The sequence below is a fragment of the Hippocampus bargibanti genome, linkage group LG20 (assembly GCF_051943395.1).
Source record: "Hippocampus bargibanti isolate YZ-2025 linkage group LG20, ASM5194339v1, whole genome shotgun sequence".
Classification (NCBI taxonomy): domain Eukaryota; kingdom Metazoa; phylum Chordata; class Actinopteri; order Syngnathiformes; family Syngnathidae; genus Hippocampus; species Hippocampus bargibanti.
In genome coordinates, this window is record NC_142753.1 from 5274057 (window position 1) to 5300666 (window position 26610).

Sequence of the window (26610 nt, forward strand, 5' to 3'; positions counted from 1 at the left end):
GCCTCATAAATACCGTGTTCCTCCGCTCTCCAGGCAGTGGCTGAAGTCAGAGGACATCCAGAGGATCTCATTGTTCTTTCACAACAAAACTCTGGAGGCCGAGGTAATGCCAATGCACATCAAAACGCCGCCGGTCACCATTGTTCTCAGACTTAATCAATTTGCCATCAACTGCCACTTGTGCAACTGAAATCATAAAAAAAAAACAGTGACGCTAGCCAACAATATGCCGCATATGTACTGCGTCTCTTCTTCTACGCTTTTGAACCATTAACCAAAGCAATTCATTTTTTTAAAGTTTTGTTTTGTGCTTGGCTAATCGTCGAGGGTTCATTGAGTTCCTTGCAAGTAGTTCAGAGTTAATGTTGCGTCACAAACAAAACGCCACCACATCCCCGTTCACCGGTGACTAACCAAGGCAACAGCTGTGCGAGCCGATTAAAAATAAAACAACAAATTGCCGTCAAATCTGTTTTAGAGCGACGCGGCAGATGCGCCAAGATGTAATTATAAAATCTTCTTTTGTGAGTTTTGTGAGCCTCAAGTAATGTGACGCCCGGCACCTCAAATCATTTTTTTTAATGACCACCTCAACCTGCTTATCAATGAAAGAAAAAGATAGCAAAATTTGATTTTTCTTTTTTTTTTTATCATTTTTTTGTGTCCTGTTACATTTTTTTATTGGTATGTTTTTTAATCAAAAGAATGTCGGTCTTGGACCAGATGCTGCATATTTCATTTTAATGAAAGAAATACAAGCGATACAAACAAAAGTTTGACACCCAACATAAACATGTGTGCGTGTGCGTGTGTGTGCGTGTGTGTGTGTGTACATATATATGCATACATATATATGCACATATGTATATGTATATGTATATATATATATATATATATATATATATATATATATATATATATATATATATATATATATATATATGTGTGTGTGTGTGTGTGTGTGTGTGTGTGTGTGTGTGTGTGTGTGTGTGTGTGTGTGTGTGTGTGTGTGTGTGTGTGTGTGTGTGTGTGTGCACGCACACACACAAGCAGTACACAATCATCTGTCCGTCCTGAATTGACTACGTCCTCTCCTCTGTCCACAGTACAGATCAACAACCTTACCCGCCTTCAAGTACTACATCACTTGCGCCTGCCTCATTTTCTCCTGCATCTTCATCGTGCAAGTCCTCGTCTTGCCCAAGTAAGTTTGCTTCTCCGGTCGCCAGGCCGGGCAGAGGTGGACGCGCCGTGTCGCCTGAGCTCCAGCTGCGGCGGCAGATTGATGTTGCAAAAGCCATTTGATGGCGGTGGACTCATAAAAGTGGTCTGGGGGCCGGGGAGCGGCAGGAAGGATGTTAAAATACAGACAGGGGCGGTGGAATGACGCTGTGCTCCTGGTGATTATAGATCAGGTAAATCAAAGTGCGACGGGCAGGAGAGCGAGTCGTGCTAATTTACTGCCTGGGCGGGCCAAAAGGGTTATTCAGCATCTGAACGGTTATTGATTTTCTAATTTGGCCCTCTTTGCCTGTCTCTTTCTTAGCCTTTGGGTCTATTTGTGGCAGGGCCGCTTCGTGACATCATCCACTTTATGACACACGGCCTTAAATCGGCCTTGCCGATGCGTTCAAGTCACGCAATAAGAATTTATCAGACACGGTCACAAGTTACTTAACTGTTGTTGTGATTTGTCTTACAAGTGAGGCGGAAGGGGGCATATGACGACAACCCCAACTTGGATATCGGAGATAAGTAAAAAATGCTCACACTGCTTTTTCTTGTGTCCGAGAACTGCTGTGCTGGGGATATCCTTCGGTCTGGCCTTCTTGCTTTTGGCACTGGTCCTGGTTCTTTGCTTTGCCGGTCACGTTCTGGTGGGTATTTCTCCATAAACATCTGCAATGTTCACCTCAGTCTTGCAGATTGTATTTTTTTTTTTGTAACCGCTTTATTCCAAAAGTAAGTGAGCACAATTTTTACTGATGTGCAAAAAACCCAATTTAGTCTCTTGTTCATAGAATAAATACATAGATGCATAATTGCATAGATGCATCGATACATAAGTACATTAAATACATAAATAAATAGATGCATTGATAAATAAATAAATAGATGCGTAAATGAATCATAAATAAATCATAAATACATAAAGTTATTAATAAATAAATACATACATAAATACATACATGAATAAATGAATGGGTACATAAATTGATAAATAAATGGATAAATAAATAGCTAATTAAATAGCTAAACAGATAAATAAATACTTAAGTAAATAAAGAACGAAATACATTAATAAATATATACATAAATAAGCACATACATTAATATTCAAATAAATAAACACATGCATTAATAAATTGCTGAATAAATAAATAAATGAAAACATAATTAAGCACATCAATAAATATGCAAATGAAAATAAATAAATAAATAAATAAATAAATAAATAAATAAATGCATTCATGCATACACACACACACACAGACAGACACACACACACGTACATACAGTAAATACATACATACAGTCAACATTTTGCAAGATGGTAATGCACCGCTGCTTATAAAAAAACCTTCGCGTCCGACCCACTTTGCCACTTTGAACAGAATTGTTATTGCAAAGGTTTTGCGTTTCTCAATCAAAGCTTTAGAAAAAGATGGCTGGGAATGCTCAATGAGGTTGTCATAGAATTGTTTTGCAGGTGGGACTGGATAAAAGGTCCTCAGGGCAGGCACACAAATGGGAGGGGGGTAAGGGGGGCGGTGCGGGGTGAGTACAGTCAAGGTATTTGCTTTCTTATTTTTTTTTTCTTGGTTGACAATGAGAACATGATTTCAAAGCAATTTCTTTCCATCTGGAGAAATGTCAGCCGTGTTAAATAATAACATATTATGCACCCGGTTGACTTCTGGGAATGCCTGCTTAACCAAGTGTGAAATTACACGACCGATTAAAGCTTTTCTCCACCTCAAAATTGCCCTGTGACTGAATTACAATTATGCTTGTAAATTATTAGAAGATTGTGACATTGCTTGGAAGTGCATGGTGCGAGTGCTGAGTGCATTTCGGAGGTCCGCGGTTTGAATCCCACCTCTGGGTTTTTTTGTGTGCATTTATCTTCCTACGATAAGACCCGCGTGTACACCTCGTATGACCAATTTTGACACTACGATTATCCACCCTTGACTTGGGAGCGCCACCTGGGTGAAAGCATATACACAGATCTGCATAGACTCAGCAGTTTTTATTGTATTTTTTTTTCACTTAATCTGTAATCACCTTTTATACCTCCATGTGTTTACTTTTTTGCATGTCCAAGCAAGGACGAAAGGGACCAGTATGTTCTTTCCCTTGGTGGAACGGTTCGTCTCGCGTCTTCGTCACCAACAACCCTTGGCTGCGACTGGTCCTCACCATGACGACCACCGCCTTGATCCTCGTGATGGCCGTCTTCAACATGGTGAGAAGGTCGGAGGCACGGGAACGAGAGGGTCATACGTTGATAGCAGTGTCTGAGACTCATGACAAAAAGTTAGCGGACACCCGGGCAGACGATTGTGAAAAGTTGCCTGCCCGGCCAGAAAGTTGCCTGCCCCATTTTTCACAACTTGAAACACAATAAGACGACTAATCGCAAAAAAAAAAATTGTTGCAAAGTATAAAGGATTTTTTAAATTAAGGAAGTACACACCACAAATGCTCCCTTGCTTAATTTATGGTAAATATGCCTTGCTGAAGATTTTGCTCCAGTTGTTGTTTGTCATCATGGTATGTATGCAATTGCCAATTTGAATACTCGGCACGGCAGCCAATCAGAAGCCTGTTTCGTGCTTCGGACTATACCGTAACTGAAAAGTGTACTTGAAAGTTTTGAAACCTTAGAAAGACTTTTGAAGAAAAAAAATGTTAAGGCTGTTTTTTTCAATTGGGGCTTCAGTATGTGCCTTTTTTAAATATTTTGTTAGGACTGTTTTTTTTCAATTGGAGCTTCAAAGTGTACCTTTTTTAAAAAATATTTTGTTAATACTTTTTTTTTAATTGGGGCTTCAAAATGTGCCTTTTCAAAATATGTTTAATACTGTTTTTTTTTTGAGTCTTCAAAATGTGCCTTTTTTATACTGTTTTTTTCAATTGGCTCTTCAAAATGTGGCTTTTAAAAAAAATGTATTTTGTTAATACTTTTTTAATTGGGTCTACAAAATATGCCTTTAAAAAATATTGTTAATACTGTTTTTTTAATTGGGTCCTCGAAATGTGCCTTTAAAAATAACATATATTATTTTGTTAAAATACAGACAGTCATCATTTGAGCCTAAATTCACAACTTGTGTAATTGCAATTGCAGTTCTTTGTGGATGATCCTGGCAAGTCCATCCAGGGGGGAGTCTCCTCTGCATTGGTCTCCCTTGAAGCCATCGCAACGGGTCCCCTTTCGAATCTCACAAACGGCACCCTTCCCATGCCGGACGAGCAGGTTCAGTCAGCGGGAGAAAGCCGTTTTTATCTACCGGTATGTAAGACAAGCCATAATCCCCGGTTGCTGCAGGTGTGATTATTTCGACAAAGAAATAAATACGGAAATAAATACTGAGCGGAGAACTAACATGTCTCCCATGCAAGGAGATCCAAATTTTCCCCTCCATCAACAGTACTTCATCTACTGCTGCATTCTGGGTTTGGTGTCGTGCTCGGTTTTCCTGAGGATCAACTACGAGCTGAAGATGGTGGTGATGCTGGTCGCCTTGGTGATCTACAACATCATCATCCTCCAGACGCACGCCTCGCTGCTCGACGGCTTCAGCAAAGCTCTGTACAGCACCCAAGCGCTGGACCGGTATGTGAGCGTACAACTACTCTCCGCGGGCGGCTGCAATTGTCACGGTTGAGACAGATAATGGATGCCTCCATCTGAGCTTCTTGTTTCAATGGGAGTTTAACTGTTCATACGGAGAGAAATATGACTCAAAAGCAGGGATTCATACTTCACTTTTGCATAAGCAATGCCCCCCGTTGTATTTGAGATTTGCTGCATTTACCCCGCAAATCTCTTACCAAAATTTCTATCTCGGTTGCTTATTAAATTAAATTAAATTAAATTAAATTAAATTAAATTAATTACATTAGCCTTCATTAGTCTCACCATGGAGAAATTTCCATTTCACAGCAGCAAAGTAGAAAGGAAAGAAAGAAGTAGAAAAACAAAATACAGGAGCTGCTGTAAAGGCAGACACTGGCGACGCCATCTTGAAGTCAAAACATTAACAAAAAAATACATAATGGGACACAACACAAAAGACACATTCTGTCATTCATAAGCACTTTGTGCGCCTTTTTGTTGTATGAAGCAGTTCGAGATGAAAGAGAAGTGGAGAAGCATCCTTTTCACCAGTGGATCAGGGGCTTCATGGTGAAATTTGCACGTCTACTACAAGCTACTGTAAATGTTGAAACAAAACATGAAGCTGTAGCATCCATTGACGAAAATAAATTGTCCTATGTAAATCCGCTTCAATTCCAAGCCGCGACCGTTCCACGTACACATCGGCGCTCTGCGTTGACGCTCCTTTCTTCTCATGGCGGGCTCCTCAAGCCATGCATCAGAGAAAATGCTGCCCATTACAGGCGCAAAAAAAGTCAAATGGCACTGATATTTCTCCCAAATCAAAAACAGTGCTACGGAAAAGGCGCAACCGCTCAGCACAGTATACTCCCTGATGAATGTCTTTGCCAAAAATGCTGAAAAACGTGTTATTGATACTTTGCTTTCAACTGCGGTTTTTTTCCCGACTAGACCGGGAATTCTGAAGGACCTCAAGACGATGGGCTCCGTGTCGCTCTTCATCTTCTTCATCACTCTGCTGGTCCTGGCACGGCAGGTCAGTGGCTGTTTTTAATCCAGCGTGGTTTTTCACTCCGTCTTGAGTCAAGGCTTATGTTTTCGATCCCCCCCACCCTCCAAAAACAATGTTTTAAAAAAATCCCCAAAATGGCAAGTACACAAACCCAAATATTTACAGCCTTTCAACTATGACGAAAGCCATTCTATGAAACGTTGACGAAGTATCGAAGCTGCCTGCATGACCCCCTTACTCCCCTACTATAGGGTGACCCAAAAAGATGCGTACCCATGAAAAATTCAATTGTGGCTTTGATTAAAAAGCTATTTATTTCAAATTCCAACCACACATTATTCAGTTTATGGAAGACCATCCACCAGAGTTTCAGCTATTTCTGTCAATTTTTAGTCAATTTATGGCTTTCCCAAGATGTGCTCCAAATGTGCACCTGACAAAGTTGTCAATCAGTCCTCTTTCGGGAGAAAACATTACTGCAGTGAGGGACTCGGTAGGACCCATCTTTTTGGGTCACCCTCCCGAAAGAGGAGTGTGTGAAAGTGATTGACGACTTTGTCAGACGAGTGCAGGTTTGCTTGCAACGAAATGGTGGACATTTGTAACACATCTCGGGAAAGCCATAAATTGACAAAAAATTGACAGAAATAGCTGAAACTCTGGTGAATGGTCTTCCATGAACTGAATGATGTGTGGTTGGAATTTGAAATAAATAGCTTTTTAATCAAAGCCACAATTGACATTTTCATGGGTATGCATTTTTTGGGTCACACTGCATCCCCCCCCTCCCCCCACGTCCCCAAAGCGAGAGACATAAAAAGCTCAGCCGACACACTTTATCAGCAGGCCCCGTTTTGATCTTACTTTTGCTGACGGGATCCGTCAGCCTTTGACCACGCAGCAGATGTTCTCGATGGGAGGGCAACCTCCAGAGTATGGAGAGTACCACGAAGGCGCACACACAGTTGGCCCAGACAGCACAGCGTGTCCTCATTCTGTATCGCTGTCAACAGATGGGAGGGAGGACATTCTGTCTTGGAAACAAAATGCGTCGTGTGACGATCCTATTATTAGCTTAGTCCTACCTGCATTGAATTTAAGGTTGAAGCACCTCGACTGTCTTCAAAAACAATTGTGCAAGAGTCTATTTTTAGGGGATAGTCGTAAAAATAGGTTTCACTCATTCACTGCCAGACGTGTGCAGAAATATTCCACTCCGGTGCCAGGGTTTTGGTCATTTTTCATTCAAATTCCAGGACTCAAACATCATGGGGAAAGTTGTTACGATTGCACAACTGTCCATGTTTTTATGTTCCTGTTGTGTTTATTATTTTGCTTTGTGTTGACTATTATGGGAAGCGTTTCATTGCAGCTGTTGTGAAAACGCTACATGAATTAGGAGATACTATATTATATTATATTGTCTGTCTCTATACACACACATTAGTGGCCTGAGTGAGTTTATGTTACTTTCGGGTTGCGTGCTCACCCGCACAAAAAAAAATCTTATGCCATGAATGGAGAGTGTCCTTGAGAGTTTTGAAAGGCGCTTAGAAATTAAATGTATTATTATCATCAAAAATTGGTTTAACTCATAGACATAGTACCAGGGTTTTTGTCATTTTCACTCAAATTCCAGGACCCATTGAATATTGAGATTTAGGACTACATAAACATTCAATACAGCATTAGAAACATTCGACTCTCTTCTTTCATCATCCCAAAAAAATCCTTAATTCCTAAATTATATGGGTCTGGAGTTATCTGACCTTGGCTGTACAAAAGGCAAATGATGGCTTCTTGTGGGAGGGAAAAACATTGCCAGAGGTCTGACCAGCGCTTTATCGGCATCCCAGCAAGAAAAACCAAAACTCGAACAAATTTGGGAATGATGCTCCACCTCATATTTTCAATTCCCGAATAAATTTGTGAGAGGCAGTGAATGAGTTAATAGGGTGAATGCAATTCTCATTTAAAAAAAATCTTTACATTTGTAACTTTTCTACATTTAAGCTTTGTTTCATTCTACATGCATGTGTATGTATTTTTTAAATGATTTGATGCATCGCAAAAGGTTCAAAATGGCGCGCTTCAATTTACACATCCTAACAAGGATTCTGCTCAATGACAGCAATGTACTCTACATTTTCTATTCTTTCTTTTTTTTTCTTTGGCTTATTCAGCATGAAACATATGAGCAACAACCTGCATACCAAATAAACTCTCGTCTGGTGTCTGGCACTTGAACATCGCCCGCGTAATTGAGGATGTTGTGCTGAAAAAGAAAAAAAAATCAATATGGCGACGCCGAGTCATGCGTAAACTAATCCCGCATATTATGGGCGCGCCCCATCCATTTTCATCGGCAACTTTCGAATCATTTGCATCGCAAAATTCCACCGTCAGCTCAAATGAGCCCTTTTCAATCCATTTAGCTTGGAAACTTGTTTACAATCATGTGAGCTGATTTCCAAACTGCATCTAAAATGAGCCCATCCTTCTTTCGTTTTGCCCCACTTTTTTTCTCCCCGTTGGACCAGACACATGCGGTACGTTGATATAGATAGATCAGAGAGCCTCTACCCGCCCTCCTTGTCGGCTAAGTTGGCGGCATCCTGAAATCGCGAGTGGAAACAAAAAAAAAAAAACTTGACTGCTGCCATTTATCATGTGGGCTGCTAATAACTCATACGCTCCGCGGGGGGCCGGCCCACAGGTAGCCCGGAGCTGCCGGATATGTGAGCACAACAGCGGTGGGAGCCGGAGACCCCCTGTTTCCAACACAAACACGCACTCTAGGGGAGGTTTTGACCTGGATAAGATGGCGCCTGCTGTTGACAATAAAGTGTACACAAAAGTACCTCAACTGTGAGGAAATAATGGCTACTTGAACGATGTGGGTGATCAGACGGCAGGTGTTTGATTGTTTTGAATATGTGCTTGACGGTGGAATTTATTTATTTATTTACTTATTTGTTTATGGATTTAGTGGTGTATTTATGTTTGTTTGTGTTTATTTATTTAATATTTTTGTATGTGTTTGTTTGTGTCAGTTCATTTATTTATTTATTATTTGTGTATTTATTTATGTATTGTTTGTGTATTATTTATTATTTGTGTATTTATTTATTTATTTATGTATTTATTTACTTATTTATTCATTATTTGTGTATTTATGTATTATTTTGTGTATTATTTATTATTTGTGTATTTACTTATGTATTATTTACTCATCTATCTATCTATCTATCTATCTATCATCTATCTATCTATCTATCTATCTATCTATCTATCTATCTATCTATCTATCTATCTATCTATCTATTTTGTGTATCTTTATTTACATACAGTTCCCCTTATAGATTTTTTTTTCAATAAGTTAAACAGCTTATAGTACAGGTCAATATTGGGAAATGTTTTGAAATGACTTCCATGAGTGTCATTTTCTACATCACAAAAACTAGCCATTCAAACAGGGGTGTGTAGACTTTTTATATACGCTGGAGACAACCAGAATCCCCTCGCGCCCCATTTTTTTCAAAAGGGTGAAGAAGCCAAAGTACCAGAGTGAGAAAAAAAAAAAATAATAATAATAATAATAATACATTTCATTTCTAAGCGCCTTTCAAAACTCTCAAGGTCACTTTACATTCAGAGGATAAGTTTTTCTGTGTGGTAGCAGCGGCAGCCACACACGCCAGCGTTCACTCAACCCTGAAATAACTCAAATAGATAGAAAGCTAACTAGCTCGCCAATGGATAGCTAATAGCTAGCAGGCTAAATAGCTATCCACCCAGGAAGATAGCTATATAGCTAATAGATAGCTACCTAGACAGCCGGCCAGGGAGCTAGATAGCAAATAGATCGCAAATAGCTAGCTAGCAAGATAGCTAGCTAGATAACTGGACAGCGAGATAAATACAACCAAAAACTGATATATGAGGCAAACATGTTTTCCACCAAGTGTCCGTATTTTGCACACGCAAACCATGAAAAGGAAATTAATCATCAAGAAAATAAAAATATGACATCTAATATGCAAATCTTCTGAATTGACGGAGGTGTCTCTTTACTCTGTGTCCTCCTGTAACAGAATGAATATTACTGTAGGTTGGACTTCCTGTGGCGGGACAAATTCAAGCGGGAGTGTGAGGAGATTGAAACCATGGAGAATCTCAACCGAGTCCTCTTGGAGAACGTCCTGCCCGCCCACGTGGCCGAACACTTCCTGGGACGTAACTGGAAGAATGAGGTCAGCTCGTGGCGGAGAATATTGTGCTAGTTGCTATTCGGATAACATTGTGACCATTAAATACAAAAGGACCGGGAGAAGTTTTCCACAATTTTTCATTTGGAGACATGACCTGGATCCAAAGGGTCAAATGCATTTTCACAGTTTGACAAATTCACCAAGCCACGGCTATTTTTAACATGTTTCATTGCATTGTGGTGCCACCACGTTAAGCCCTGCCCCTTAAAGGACAACTGACGCCTCCGGACAAGTTGTATCCATAATTTGTAAAATCACTTCAAATGACTTCTACTGAGCGTATTTTACAAAGATTCCACATTATATAGCTATATTTTACGTTTTAAGACTGAATATTCAGGAAGTCTTGTTTTCGAGTTGATGACGAGTCCGTATGTGACGTCATGAAAGGACCGCCCCCTGACCGAAAAAAAGACATTGCAGCAGTCCTTCAATCACGTCAATGTATTTTGCTGTACATGTTTGGTCTGAGAACCGTGTTGCACCCAAAAGCCGCCAGAAGAGGGCATTCAAGCTCCATATAAGGAATTTATCAGCCTGTGGAAGCGGAGGTGCCACTGAGGTGATGATCACATGTCTGGAACGCCCCTGATGCCTTTTGGGTACTTTGTTTGGTCTGAAAACTCTGTGTTGATAGCGAAATTAGAAGGAAAACACATAAATAACGCGATGGTGAATCGTTGTGTGTTGCACCAAGACTACTATTTGATACTAGTTGACACAAATCCCCAGCAGGATAAATCAGCCCATTTCCAACGGAGCTTGGGCGCCATCTTGTGCATTTTCTGGGACGCTACATTGGAGTCCTGACGGCTCGAATTGATACGGGAGGACTTCTTTAATCAATTGCAAACATTTATATTATAACTTTCCTCTTCAGAACTATTTGAATCATATTCATAACTGAATGAGTAATATGAAAGAATCTTCTCTGAATCTGAAGCCATTGTTTTGATTCTCGAGCAAGGCAAGATGCCCTGGCGTGACATCACGAACAAGGGGGTGGGACCCTTCTGAAACTGCATCTCCGAGGTCATTTTGGAATAGTTTTGGGACACTTTAACTCATTTTTATTTGTGTTTTGCATTTGACTAAAAATATCAGCCTGCGTGTTTTGGGTATTTTAGATGCTTTAAAAGTTTTTCTGATGTCAGTTAGGAAACAAAAAAATGGTGTTGGTTGTCCTTTAAAGCATTTTCTGTCTTTTTATTTTATTATTATTATTTTATTTTTTTGTGTCTCTGTATGTAAGTCTGCAATGTGTTAACAAGGTGTGTTTCATTTTTTTCGTTTTGTTTGAAGAAATTTGCTTGTCACCAGGACCTCTATCATCAATCGTACGACTCCGTGTGCGTGATGTTTGCCTCCATCCCGGACTTCAAGGAGTTTTACACCGAGTCGGATGTCAACAAGGAAGGACTGGAATGCCTCCGTCTCCTCAACGAGATCATCGCCGATTTTGACGAGGTACGCCGGATCCGATTTTCCGCTCGTCGAAGCAAACAATGCCTTGTCTGTAGAGTGTGAGTGTAAAACATGGAGGGTGTAAGGTGACTTCCTGTTTGTGCTCACATCATGTGACATCCTTTAAACCCACCCTTGACCCCAACGTGTCCACAGCTGCTTTCAAAGCCAAAGTTCAGTGGAGTGGAGAAAATTAAAACCATCGGGAGTACTTACATGGCGGCCACCGGACTCAATTTGACGCCAGGACCAGAGTGCGCACAGGCACGCTTTGACACCCCATTATGCACGCACACACTCACACACACACACACACACACACACACACACACACACACACACACACACACACACACACACACACACACACACACACACACACACAAAGAGATTAATTTTTAACCAGCTCAGAAATAGTGGTCGGTTTTTTCCTTTGTAAGACAATTTATTGTGATAATTATTTTGTAGCTTTATCCAGTGTCAAATAAATCGTGATAAAACATTATATATTATGGGTGAATCGAAGTTACCAGTATACATGTAGTGGCAAGCTTTTTTTTTTAAGTCACATTTAAAAAAAAAAAACACCAAAAAAATCAATAAATAAATAAACAGATGAAAATAGATGAATAAATAAAGATACATGGATGGATAGATGGATGCATACATACATACATAAATAGATATCGATAAATAAGTGCATAAATAGATAGATAAGTGCATAAATACACACAAAAATAGATATACATAAGTGCATAAATACATAGATAAATAAGGGCATAAATAGATAGATAAATAAGTGCATAAATACACAAATAAATTCATAAATACATAAATAATTTCATAAATAAATACACAAATACATAAGTAAATATAGAAATGCATAAATACGGAAATAAATAAATACATACATAAATAAGTGCATAAATAGATAGATAAGTGCATAAATACATACAAAAATAGATAAATAAGTGCATAAATACATAGATAAATAAGGGCATAGATAGATAAATAAGTGCATAAATACACAAATAAATTCATAAATAAATTCACAGTAAATATAGAAATACATAAATACGGAAATAAATAAATACATACATAAATACGTAAAAACTTACATAAATACACAAATGCATACATGAATACATACATAAATACACACATGCATACATAGATACATAAATATATGAATAAATGAATGTGTAAATAAATACATACACACATAAACCAAATAAATAGATAAATAAATAAATAAATAAATAAATAAATAAATAAATATGTGCTCGACAAAAAGTAAAAACATTTTTGAAACCTGTGTCCAAAACACAAGCCATGATTCAAATGTGAGCAATTTTATATTTCATTGTTTGTCCTCCGAAAACGGAAAACTCAATTTCCACAGGAAATGCAAATACATTTTTGCACCTGATGCATTTCTTTGAAGGCTGTGCTATGTTCCCACAGGAACATGACAGGCAGTACATGCACATCGGCACCATGGTGGAGTTCGCCTTCGCTCTGGTGGGCAAACTCGACGTCATCAACAAACATTCTTTCAATGACTTTCGACTGCGAATCGGTAAGAGCTGACCACATAGGCGATATTACTTCCCGGAGTATTACTAATTGATTTGTGTGTTTTGCGTGTGCCAAGGGATAAATCACGGACCGGTTATCGCGGGGGTCATCGGGGCGCAGAAGCCACAGTATGACATCTGGGGAAACAGTGTGAATGTGGCCAGTAGGATGGAGACGACCGGCGTTCTGGGCAGAATCCAGGTGTGGAATTTGCAAAGCAACAACAAAATGTTGCATGTTGTTGTTTGAAAAATGTCTTCTTGGTTATTCCTGCAGGTGACGGAGGAGACGAGCGAAATCTTATCGGCGCTCGGCTACATCTGCTCCTGTCGAGGCATCATCAACGTGAAGGGCAAAGGGGAATTGAAAACCTACTTTGTCCACACCGAGATGACCCGATCCCTGTCACAAAGCACCGTCATGCCTTGCTTGAGTGCTTAGTTTGTGGGGTTTTTTTGGGGGGGGATATAGACAGGAAATCAAAAATCAACATACAAAGCGGCAATAGCGGCAATCGGTCACGCCTGGCGGAGGCCGCCGGCATCAATCACAACTGTGAAAACGGCGGAAGTCGGTGGGCGCCGCTACCCGTCGAGTATCGAAGGCGGCTCTCCGAGGACTGTGGCGCGTCTCTGTATTGCCTCAGCCTCTCAAGGAGACCAGTCAACCGTTTATCCACAAGTAGCGTGGAGGTAATTAGCCACGCCAGTGTAGCCAGCGCCGTGCTTCAGAGCCGCCTTATGCTCCAGCAAAGGCGGCTCTATAAATAGTATACACTCTGTGGACAAAAGAAGACACACCAATTAATTCTTGACAAGTTCTGAATGGACCCGGCCTCGAGTCAGACTGATTGTAAATTGGCCTGTGTTAGGAGTTGCCTCTTGCAAGTCGCTTGACCGTAACAAGTCAAAGTTGATTCTTGCTCGCTTCTCTGTGATCGACTGCGCTTGTACGTAATTGTTTGTATACTTTTGCAGTTCTGGAGAATTACTGCAGGGGACAGCAAAAGATTGCAGTCGATCACAGAGATGCGAGCAAGAATCAACTTTCACTTGTTACGGTCAAGCTATTCACAATTTGGATAGCAGCGGCCATTTTATCCATTTTTTCTTTTTCTTTTCTTGATGCCATGTCGCAAAAAAAAAACTAAAAAACACCTCATTATCCCCCCCAAGTCTCTCAACAAAGCTTGCCTGCACCCCTCACTTGACACACACACACGCACACACACACACACACACACACACACACACACACACACACACACACACACACACACGATGCTCATAACATTGTGGCATATGATTATGAAAGCGCAAAGTTGTCATAAATGGTCACGGAGGGTGTTGTGCAGTTTCTGGAATGGAATGGTGCGGGCCAATGTTATCAATGAAAACGATGCTGTTAGCATGACTTATGTAATACATAACTGTTACTATAGCACTAGATGTTATTGGTCTCGGATATTTAAAAAATAAAGTAATTAGCATGTTGGCCAATATTGATGGTAATTCTGATCCCTCCCTCACTGGTTGATAAGGTGTGAACAAATGAGGGAGAGACAATTTTTCAAAATATATGTCTCCGGTTGCGTTTCCTCTGACGCAAATCTCATCTCATATTTTCCGTCTCCGGTTGTGTATCTCCTCTGAATTGGTTGCCAGCCAATCGCAGGGCAGTGGCTTATTCTAAAATATATAATTATAATAATAAGGCAACCACTGCAAACGCCCCTTTTAATACTTTTGTCCATGCAATGTATACTTAGGCCAAATCTGCTCTGTGAGTCATTTTGTGATGCCGCCAGCAAATTCCCACCATGACAGGTAGTTTGAATGTTCATAATTGTTGGTAGTTTTAGAGTTGGAATTCGTTGGCTTGAGAAGAACAGTAGCTTGTTGCTTTTTATAAATATCCTCTGGAAGAAAACCTGCTGCACTGTAAATGTTCATATGCTGCCATTCATTAAATATTTGTATATAATGTACCCTGTCTCAGAACTGTTGTTTTCATACTTGCTTGCGTATTTTTATTTCACACTGACAAAATCTCATAACCCACAGCACTGTCCAAAATGTTTTTTGTGTTATATGAAAAAATAATGAGACGATTATTACTTTTTCCTACTTAGTGTGACCAAGAGACAAGAGGGCTGCTATTCGGTCTTTAATGGCGTTTCATCAACAATCGAAGCTCGCCCTCTCGTGGTGCTTTCGAGAAGTGCAGGCTATTTCACAGCGCGCCCTCTCGTGGGAGTTCAGTGATATGTCGGCTGATTCAATTCCAAAACATTGGTCCTCTATTTACGACGGATTCAACTTACACTGGACTTAACTCCGATCGAAAGTGGACTTAAATCGGAATACAGCGAAATCTCCTGCCCATCCCTTCACTAATTTGATATTTTAGTCATAATTATAGTAACTCTTGTTAGGACAAAGACTTCTCCGCCACAAATAAAACAGCAGTTGTATATGAGCGTTATAAACCAGGATTCAATTTTTTTTTTTAGTTATCCCTTTGTAAAGTGTCTCGCGTTTCCCTACTGTGAACCATTTTTTTGCCCATCGTGTATGCTACAAATTGTGCGCTTGTACGTAATTGTTTGTATACTTTTGCAGTTCTGGAGAATTACTGCAGGGGACAGCAAAAGATTGCAGTCGATCACAGAGAAGCGAGCAAGAATCAACCGCAGGCAAAATGTAAATCAAAACAGTTGACCTTTTCTCCTTCCATTACAGTTTTTCACGAACGACATTTTTAAGTGTCCCATGCGAATCTACTATATATTCCTTATCGTTCGTTCTTTCTGCAATCTTAATGCAGTCTTCGCAGTACCTTTGACACGCTGTCCCGACGTTGAACGTGCATGAGCCTCCAGCCAGCGCCCCCTCCCGCCCCCTTTCCCCCTTGTCAGTGACTCTCCCCTCGACTTCACTTCGAAGAGGAACCGTGTGCACCCTGTTCCTCGTTACTCTTCTTTTTTTACAACTACCCCTTAGATGGAGACTAGCAAATGGCAAGATTAGTCCTTAGAATACAATCGTCTTTAATGACGCCTTGGTTGGCCGGAGTGGAGATTTTCCTCACATCTTTTTACCCATTTTGAAGGATCTACCCGGGAGACATTGAGCACCTGGGTAGCGGTTGTGGCAACCATGAGCTCCGGGGAGGGAGCGGAGGAGACGACTAAAGACCCCGGCGACATAACGTTCAGGACAGGTAAGCTCGACGCTGACAAGATCCATCGATGACGATGATGGATATTTATCCCCGACTATGGTGACTATTTTCCGGCTGCTAGACAGTGAAAGATTTGGATTGAGGCGGACCACTAAACTAGAGTACAAGTTGTATTAAAGTCATACATCGACAGTTAATGTTCAACACACAGATATGTTAATGCTTATGCGTTTTTAATGTGTGATCGACGACAGAATGTTAGACTGTATAGCTAAGCATTAGCTTCGGTGCTAATGTTTCGACCCCCATCTTTTTCCAACATGTGGCACCGTTTATCGACAAGCAACTAAAAGGAAACACTTTTGTCTTTACTCTGGCTCAATTTACACCCATTACACTTGTAATAGATTGTGATGCATTGTGAGCTTTTTTTACCCAAGTAAACTTGGAAGGTTTGCAGCAACCGCGTGCAATGCACCTTCCAAGCAAGCATCTGCCACTAATATTTAAGCCCCCCGTTGGGCTTGTGTGCGAGCTTGACGCTTGATTTGTTCTTCAGCCTTGTGCACCATGAGTCGAAAAAGCGATAGAAGGGCAATGCGCATTGCTAACCCGGTATACACTTGGATGCTGAGCGTATTGGCTTAGAGTTAGCCTGCTAAAAAGCCACCCAACGCCTGTTTGGCTATCAAATGCTAATGTAGCATCACTAGCTCACAAGTGACAAAGCCGGCGTTTGCCTTGATCGATTTCTTCCTTGTAAAGGAAAAAACGTAGACAGTGTGGATACTGTAGTTTGCATTCAAAGGCATCTGCCCAGTAGATCGTTTTCTGTTCTGAATGTTGTCAAAACTGAACGACAGTGCGAACCATGTAAACAATGCATGGCACATCCAGCATTCTGGGTGTGTTAGGCTAAGCTAACTGTGTCACATTATGCACACGCAGGATAAAAACAGGCTTTGTAAACTATCACGGTCTGTAATTTATGAGGTTGCAACCACAGGAAATCAGTGCTTTAATTGTGTCACAGCGACGCCAATGCTTTGCTTATCTTATGATGACTTTTCAAAACAACTCTCACGAATAGTGACTGGCCTGAAGGATGGAAAAGACAACAACAATGGGCCATAAACTGTAAATTCCAAGAAGTTAAATGCGCATTGGTTGGGTCTGAGAACGGGTTTTACAATTCTTTTCCGTGCCAACAGAGGCACCGGTGGTTTATTTTGGTAGCTTCTCAGGTTATTCCACCGCCCCACCTAGGCTCAGTATACATTTTAAGTGTTCAGACCTGATTGAATTATATGGTGGATCTGGATAAGCCCGTGGGATAGGCTCCACTTGAGCAACCATGCCAAGTCACCCCGTAGCACAGTTCGCTCTTTGCAGGCATTGAACTGCTTCCAGCGCCTGATGTCATGCCTGCTTTTGTCATCATGCTTGAGCGTTGCTGCTCAAATGCATTTCGAATCAATTCCTGTTGTCAAAGTCTCTTAGTGGCATTCTCACTTATCCACGGGTGACTGTTTTGCTGTGGCTGAGTTTCAGGTGCGATAAATACTATTAACCAAGCCCCAATTTGGCCCCCCAACAATAAATGTCAGATTCGTACTCTCTCCTCTCACAATAGTCTAAAATTGCTGCAACTGAGATTTGAACTACAGTATATCCAGAAAGATGATTGGATTGGATTGGACTTGCCTTTATTAGTCTCGCAGTGGAGAAATTTACATTTCACAGCAGCAAAGTGGTGAAAGTAGAAAAACAAAATACATGAGCTGCTGGAAAGGCAGCCACTCTCGCGGCCGTCTTGAAGTCCAAAGAACAAAAATAAAAACGAAATAACAAATAATATGACAACACAAAGACCATATGACAACACAAAGACACAGGCATTCATTCTTAAGCACTTTTTGTACCCTCTTTGTTACATGAAGCAGTTCTAGATGAAATAGGAGAGGATCAAAGCGTCTTTCCACCAGTGGATCAGGGACATCATATCATGGTGGAATGTGCGCGTCGACTACAAGCTCAATGTTGAAAGCAAACACACAGCTGTTGGTCCTTTCTTCTTATCGCGGGCTCCTCAAAAATTGATCACAGAATAAAAATGATTACAACTACTCTTACATTACACTTAGCCAATTGTTTCACTCCATCTATTCTTTATATATTAAGTTCTTTTAAGTTTTACTAATTCTCTGTTGGGCTGGTGTCACGGGCTGAAACGATCAAAGCTTGGCCGTGCTAATTTTTCCACACGAAATAAGGTTCGCGCTGACTCACGCACCACTCTGTGTGAGACGAACTGGGAGGGGAGATGGAGGCCGGTTTCATTTCACATTTAAAACTAGACGATTAAGTGTAAGTAACCTTACTGCAGAACTTTGTTTTCCAAAAGAATTTAAAATAGCCGTTCACCTTTTGTTCGACTGTATTGTACTATTTGTATATAATATTGTCGTAAATAGTTCGCAGTAATCCCTGCGCCTTACATCAAAGTCAAGTCAAAGTCAGCTTTATTGTCAAATATGCTAATATGCATGACATACAGCACAGATGAAATGACTGTCCTCTCGGACCCAGCGTGCAAAGCACTTAGAAGGACTTAACAAACATAAACACGAAAATGCCAATTTGCCTGGAGAGGGGAGTCGCTGCGCATACACGCGCCGCCATCTTGGGAAAAAAAAACCCAAATAATATGACACCACAAAGACACAGAGAGTCATTCAGGACTTGCTGTACCCTCTTTGTGATGACGTGAAGCAGTTCTAGATGAAAGAGGAGAGGATCAACGCATCCTTTTCAGCGGTGGATCAGGCACGTCATGGTGAAATGTGCACGTCTACTACAAGCTAAATGTTGACAGCAAACAACACGAAGCTGTAGCATCCATTGACGAAAAGATGATGCACATTTTGATTTTAATAATGCAAACTCAGTTTTGCTAACTTGGGGCTTCTCAAAATGGGATTGAACGTTGAAGTTTAATTGTGTCATCGATGCAGAATCACGACAACATGACTGGAGATTTCGTCCCTTTTGCTTTGTAGTACGAAGCTAATAGAATGGTTGGAGTGTCATATACAAGCTGTTTTTTTTGTACTCACAGTTTCTTCCTCCATCCCTTGTTCAGACTTGCACAATTTTGCGTGTCTGGCCAAAGGCGATACGCCCCCCCCAGCACCCCCACATCCCCATCTTCATCCTCATCATCCTTTTCCCTCTGCATTGCTTTTTTGTCAATCCGACGTTGTCTGTTGTTGCACGTTTCCTTCCTCTAATTCTTGTTGCATCATGTCAGGACAATTCACACTGATGCGCGGTGACAAAGAAGAAAAAAGCGGCTTCTTCTCTTTTTTCCCACACCCTTCCAGACTGGAATTAATTTCTTGACTTCGCTGCAGCAGAGACGAGGGAGGTTTGTTGTGGCCTCTTGTCAATCATCAACTTGTTTCATGCCACTGACTTTGCTTATTTTTTTGTGCACATGACTTCAATATTCATTCCAAAGGTTTATTGCCAGACTGTCATGGGAGCTTTTTTTGTGTGCAGCTGGCTCAAAACACAAAGTCCGTATCATCCAGACTTCATGAATGAACATTTTGGGGCAGCCATTTTTCGTGTGCGTTTGAATGAGCGGCGGTGTGTGTTTGTGTGTTTAGCAAGCTAGCAGCACGGGGATGGAAATTTGATCCAGATCCTACATTTATGACTCAGGCCCATTCACCCAGGAAGAGGTTTGCGCATACACGCACGCATCACTTATGGATATTCATCCTGGAGATGGAGACTGATTGAGGTTTCCCTTTCCCAATGCAAAGACATCAGGGAGGGAAAAAAACACAATAATATTTTTAATTACAGGCTTTATAATACAATACATATTGATTTATATAGCGCTTTAACAACAGCTGAAGCTGTAACAAAGCCTTTGACATGGACAGAGAAGTAGAAAAACAAAATACAGGACCTGCTGTAAAGGCAGCCACTCCCGCTGCACCATCTTGAAGTCAAACAAAAACAAAAAAATAACAAATAATTTGACACAACACCAAAGACCCAGACAATCATTCAATCTTAAGCACTCTCTGCACCCTCTTTGTTGTATGTAGCAGTTCTAGATGAAAGAGGAGAGGATCAAAGTGTCCTTTTCTCCAGTAGATCAGGGACGTTATGGTGGAACATGCACGTCTGCTACATGCTAAATGTTGAAAGCAAACACAGAGCTGTAGCATCCATTGACAAAAATAAATTGTTTCACATTCTCATCTTCAATCCCACAAAAATCCGCTTCAATTCCAAGCCGCGACATCTCCACATAGGCGCTCTGCGCTGACGCTTTGTTGGACTTCCTTGAGCGCATTTTCCCAAATTAGTTCTGTCGCCATTTTCTGCCAGTTTCTTATCACAAGGTGATACGACTGGTCAACTGGGTCAGATTTACTTTGGCTTTGCGATGACGTCGTTCAATGTCTGCGGTTGTTTGCGCAGCTTTGGTCACGCTCGACTTGAATTAGAGAGAGTTTGATGCTCAACTCGCTTTATCTGGTCATCGTAGTTGAGTGTTTTAATAACAGGCTGGGCAAAGACCCCTTAGGTCTCGCCCAATGTTCGCTCTTTGTCTACAAAGACGATCATGTATTTTTTTGGACGATTTTACACTTCTAGTGTTGTAGGAACAGCTTGGGGAAGGCCCTTTTCTGTTCCAGCAGTTCCAGCACGGCTCTGCCAACATCTTGTAGCAATAACATCAGGCTCCCAAAAGCTTCTCTTCGTAGAGTGGATATCATAAGGTAAACTGAGGGAGTCTTTTGCTAACACCCTTTTGCTATCAGCCCAGTCATAGTTTCTTGTGTGAAACACTTAAAGGACAACCGATTTTCACATCTAAAATACCCAAAACACGCAGTATATTTTTAGTCAAATGCAAAATACCAATAAAAATGACTTAAAGTGTCTAAAATGTACTTCAATTTGAAACCGGAAGTGGCCAGTTTCAGAAGGTCCCGCCCCCATGTTCGTGGTGTCACGGCAAGACGTCTTGCCTTGCTCGAGAATCAAAACAATGGCTTCAGATTCGGAGAATATGCTTTCTTGTTACTCATCCAGTTATGAATATGATTCAAGTAGTTCTGAAGAAGAAAGCATACATGTTTGCAGTTGATTAAAGAATTCTTGGCATCCTTGGCATTTTGAGGCATCAGGGGTGGGAAGTGTCGCACCCAAAAAAGGCAGAAAATGGCGACAAAGCCGTGTAAGGAATTAATCAGCCCGATTTTTAAATTAATTACATGGAACTTTGTCGCCCTCTTCTGCCTCTTTTTGGTCCTACGCAACGTTTTCAGACCAAAGTACAGCAAAATGCATTGACGTTATGGAAGAACTGCTATAATGTGTCCTTTTTTTCGGTCAGGGGCGTTCCTTCAGTGACGTAGGGTGAGGACTCGTCACCAACTCAAAAACAAGACTTCCGGAATATTCAGCGCGAGTCTTAAAACGTAAAGTATAGCTACATGCGGTGGAATCTTTATAAAATACGCTCAGTAGAAGTCATTTGAAGCCATTTTACAAATTATGGACACAACTTGTCCGGAGACGTCGGTTGTCCTTTAAGATTTTAGCAGTGGCAGGAAATGGTGTTTGCTCAGATAGGCGCAAACTGACCAGCCTCAGTTGAATTCTGCAGGTCGGTAAAATGGTGACGTTGTCATCGTATTCCCACGAAGATGCGAGAGCTGCCGCCAAGTTTTTGGGCACTGTCATGGGAACGAACGAGCAAAGAAGAGGGAAAATGTTGTGACCTCATAGTTGGGTTCCACAGCGCCTCCAAAAAAAAAGAAGAAATGGAAAAATTCATCCCACATGCCTGGCTGCGCCGCACACTGTAATTATTCGATGAGCGAAGCCATGCGCCGCGTTCGCCGGGACTGCCGAAGTCGGCTCGACGTCATGCGCCGGCCTTTTTGACGCACTTCAACAATTCGAGCCTCAACTGGCGCAGTTCGATGAATTGGAGCGATCCCTTTCCTAACGTTGTCCCTCTCCTAACAGTCTTTGGCGGAGTAGCAGAAAAAAATTGTGGTTGTATGAACAGCCTCGCGCCTCTTAGAGGTCAGAGTTCATTGATTGGATTACACGCTAACCTAATCCAGACGTGTTTGTTTTGCGCCGGTGTGTATTTGTCTATTTTTGTGTGTGGCTTTGAGTAACTGGGGTCCTTGTTTAGTACCTTGTGGAACTAAAGGAGGAACTTGTAGATGACAGACACAAAACGGGCCGTCTGCTCACTGCTTCTCGAAAAGTTTTCAAAGGTGAAAACTGAATATTGTCTACACTAAATTATTTAACGTCAACAATTGCGCGTTACCAACGTTTCATTTCACTTTCATAGCGTGCCTCAAATCGTCTTTGGCCACTTTGGACTTAAGAGAGTCGTGACTCTCCAAGTCACGACTTGGAGATAATCATATATCTCAGAGCGTTGTTGTCACAACGGTGCAAACTGTCTTGTGCAGATATTATTCAAATTTCTTCCTTGCACTTTACGCAAGTACGATATGCGAATTTAGCAGGGAAGGCATTTAAAAAAATCGACTGTGAAGGCTTCACAGAACTAGGACAGGTCCGGAAAGACCGTTTTACTCCTTTTGGATGCGCGCTCGTCTCTAGAGCACACAAAGGCGCTAACTCACCGTTGCCCGTTTTTCTTGCATTTGCTCTCTATTTTTTTCAAAATCTACTGGCTAGGGGCAAAAAGGACACAGATGAGTAAACCTGATCTCTCCTTACTCCATCCTGCCTGTCGTCTTTGCTAGCGAATATCGCAACACCCTCACTTTGGCCTGTGTAACAGAATATAAATATATCTTTTTACAAAAATGAATATCATATATCTTCCTCTCTGTCGAGGTATAAACTGCAATTTCACTTCATACGGTGCCTACTCTAATCCTAATCTTCAAGTGTCTTCCTATTTCTTGTTTGCTCACATCTGATTTGGACTGTTGTGTGTATTTGTTTATTTTTTGTCACAGTTTTTCCGCAAACAGATTTAATTATCCACGAGGGAAATATCAAGCCAAAGGGGGGGAAAGTTCTAATTGCCTGAAGTGAAAGTTTTCTGTGCCTGTCAAGAACATAATAATGAATATAATCATAATAATACATTTAATTTCTAAGCGCCTTTCAAAACTCTCAAGGACCCTTTTCAGTCACAGGATTATTCTTTTTGTGCGGGTGAGCAGCGGCATCCATTCGCGCCAGCGTTCACCTTACCCGGAAGTAACACAGCAGCAAAGTTATAAAAGGAACAGGAAAGGAAAGAAAGAAGTACAAAAAGCGTGTGTTTATTTGCCCTGTGACATTTGGCTGGAATGAAGAACAACTCGCTGGCGTACAGACGACTGATTCATCTGCGTATGCGACGGCGACAAAATAACATCTCGATAAACTCCGGCGATACTTAAAGGACAACTGACACCTCCGGAGAAATTGTGTCCATAATTCAAAACTTAATTCCTTATAAAACTTACCTAAATCGAGCAGAGTTGACAGCCCAAAAATAGCTGGGTAGCAAGAGTTGATTTTAGCAGCCCAAAACAGGATGTGATGTCCTCTTTGACCGGAATCCAGAAAAATTCATGCTTACAAATTGTTCTGGCTGGCTAGCTATCTATCTATCTAGCTAGCTGGCTATCTAGCTACCTATCTAGCTGGCTATCTATCTATCTATCTTGCTGGCTATCTATTAGCTTAATAATAATAATAATAATAATAATAATAATAATAATAATAATAACAATAATAACAATAAAAACAATAATAATAATAATAATAATACATTACATTTTAAGCGCCTTTCAAAGCTGTCAAGAACACTTTACAGTCACAGACAAGCATAGGTACTAGAATAAAAAAATACAATCACAAATAGAATACAATAAATATAGCTATCTAGCGGGCTCGCTATTATCTATCAATTAGCTTTTTTTCATCTGAAAACACTGTGTTGGTCGCGAAATTAGAAGAAAAACTACACAAATAACGCGATGGTGAATTGTGTGTCGCAGCCAATTGCGGTAACACGCATAAAGAAGAAGCGGACAAATCAGCCCATTTCCAATGGAGCTTGTGCGCCATCTTGTGCATTTTCTGGGCGCTACATTGGAGTCCAGACGTCTCGAATTGATACGGAAGGACTTCTTTAATCGATTGCAAACATTTATGCTTTCCTCTTCAGAACTATTTGAATCATATTCATAACTGGACGAGTAACAAGAAATCATCTTCTCCGAATGTAAACTCTCTGAAGCCATTGTTTTGATTCTGGAGCAAGGCAGTGTGTGACCAATAGTGACGCCACGAACAAGGGGGCGGGACTTTCTGAATCTGCCCAGTTCCGAGCTCATTTTGCGGCCGTTTTGGGCCACTTTAAGTCATTTTTATTGGTGTTTTGCATTTGACTAAAAATATCACCTGCCTGTTTTGGGTATTTTAGATGCTAGAAAATGTTTTTCTGATGTCAGTTAGGAAACAAAAAAATGGTGTCAGTTGTCCTTTAAAGTGGTATTATAAGAATTTTAAAGGAAAAACTCCAGTTAAAGTCAAGCTCCTGTCTCACCTCCGTGGTTGTGTTTCAATCACATTCATTGCTCGTTCAATGGATATCGGCCTCAGTGGAACGCTAATAGTTTTCCTGCCGGACGTGAGCGAGACCAAAAGTATTCTCAAAATGAAGGGTCTTCGTTCTTGCCTGCTCGTGAGTCAAACGATGAGTGTGTCTGGCGAGAAAGGGAAAGCAAGGGGCCCGTAGCAAGGGTGGTCTCGTGTTCATGTGGGGACAAGCGTTGGGGGACAAGAGGGAGCTGTTTGAACGCGGTGTGCTCACTTTGAGGCCAGGCGACTGAGGTCTATGTGAGTTCACCGTACCCAACAGCGCATTTCATCGAGGCGAGACCAGACGCCCGGCCGGCGTTTGAGCAGTTCAAGCTGATGTTTTTTTTTTATCTGTGTTTCGTCTGTTGTTTATATAGTGATGCAATGTGGGCGGCCCGACATGTGGCCCCCGGCATTGCTTTGTTGCACGCTGCAGTCTATGTCTGCGTTTTGGACTTTGCAAATATGAAAAGTATTTTTCGTGTTTCATTTATTTTGTTTTCAGGGTATGTGTTATCACCGGCCTCCGTGGGAGCTTTTCAAATGCTATCTGTATAGTTATCTAGCTGGCTAGCTTCCTACCTGGCTAGCTCCCTACCTGGCTAGCTCCCTACCTGGCTAGCTCCCTACCTAGCTAGCTCCCTACCTGGCTAGCTCCCTACCTGGCTAGCTCCTTACCTATCTAGTTCCCTACATGGCTAGATCCTGACCTGGCTAGATCCCTACCTGGCTAGCTCCCTTTGCAGTTGTACATTTTAGTCTATACATTTTCTTTTTGTGCATAAAATACTTAGCGTTTTTTTCTTTTTGACCCCCCCCCCCCCCTTTCAATTTTGCTGCTGTAGATTGCAAATTTCCCCATTGTGAGACTATTAGTCTTTCTGATTCTGATACCTGGTTAGCTCCCAACCTACCTAGCTCCCTAGCCATCTAGCTAGCTAGAGAGATAGATAGCTATTCAGCTATCCATCCATCCCACTGAGTCACCCGGTTGACCCGCTTGACCAGTCACCGTGTTTACATTTGGACACAGCGTGACACTGAGACGAAACACGTCTTTGCTTTGGTCATCGCAGCAGCGGCAGACTCTTGCTCACGCTATGTATAGACTAGCACTAGCTCAATGGCCTGATTGTTGTTTGGGCACAGTCTGGTCATGTGTCTTTGTGTGTGTGTGTGTGGGGGGGGGGGGTGATACATCAGGCCTCTGTCAATTTTTCAAAGCCTGGAGGATCATATAAATATCAGTTTGGAAAAGAAAAAAAGAAGATTCATTTGTCATTTGACCACTCCACTACTCGACAGAATTGGTGACATCCCTGTCCTTATTTCTCTCTGTCTTGTGTTTCTTCCAGATGGATCCCTCCCGAAGGAGACAAAAGGAGACGTGTCTGGTCAAATAGCAGGTGAAACGGCGCAAACTTACACCTTGTATGATTAAAAAAATAATAATAATAATTTGACGCCTCATCCAATATATCTGTCTGACTAGCGTCTATTATAGAAGTCGGCCGGATGAGGCCTGACCGCTGTCACGGTATTGTCTCACCACCACTCTCACCGAGGCTTCATCTCCCCTCATTGTCGCC

At 41.3% G+C, this 26610-nt stretch overlaps 2 protein-coding genes across 4 annotated transcripts in view; both read left to right on the forward strand.

Annotated features, from left to right (window-relative positions):
- Positions 1 to 14775, forward strand: part of adcy2b (adenylate cyclase 2b (brain)) — a 40796-nt gene extending 26021 nt beyond the window's left edge. Inside the window, exons 14-26 of one of the 3 annotated variants that reach the window (XM_089022839.1) lie at positions 34 to 103; positions 1107 to 1204; positions 1793 to 1877; positions 3329 to 3469; positions 4355 to 4519; positions 4659 to 4843; positions 5801 to 5885; positions 9956 to 10114; positions 11435 to 11599; positions 11753 to 11860; positions 13061 to 13175; positions 13251 to 13375; positions 13451 to 14775. In XM_089022839.1, the coding sequence (XP_088878965.1) occupies positions 34 to 103; positions 1107 to 1204; positions 1793 to 1877; positions 3329 to 3469; positions 4355 to 4519; positions 4659 to 4843; positions 5801 to 5885; positions 9956 to 10114; positions 11435 to 11599; positions 11753 to 11860; positions 13061 to 13175; positions 13251 to 13375; positions 13451 to 13615 (1666 nt within the window). In that variant the 3' untranslated portion in view covers positions 13616 to 14775. Of the gene's footprint in view, positions 1 to 33; positions 104 to 1106; positions 1205 to 1792; positions 1878 to 3328; positions 3470 to 4354; positions 4520 to 4658; positions 4844 to 5800; positions 5886 to 8577; positions 8878 to 9955; positions 10115 to 11434; positions 11600 to 11752; positions 11861 to 13060; positions 13176 to 13250; positions 13376 to 13450 lie in introns of those variants that run through there. The other 2 variants (XM_089022840.1, XM_089022841.1) reach the window with 2 other exon arrangements.
- Positions 14776 to 16090: 1315 nt separating this feature from the next.
- LOC148882790 (triple functional domain protein-like) overlaps positions 16091 to 26610 on the forward strand; it is a 44131-nt gene continuing 33611 nt past the window's right edge. The window contains 2 exon segments of the mRNA XM_088986975.1: positions 16091 to 16396; positions 26377 to 26427. Coding sequence (XP_088843101.1) covers positions 16333 to 16396; positions 26377 to 26427 — 115 coding nt within the window. The 5' untranslated portion in view covers positions 16091 to 16332.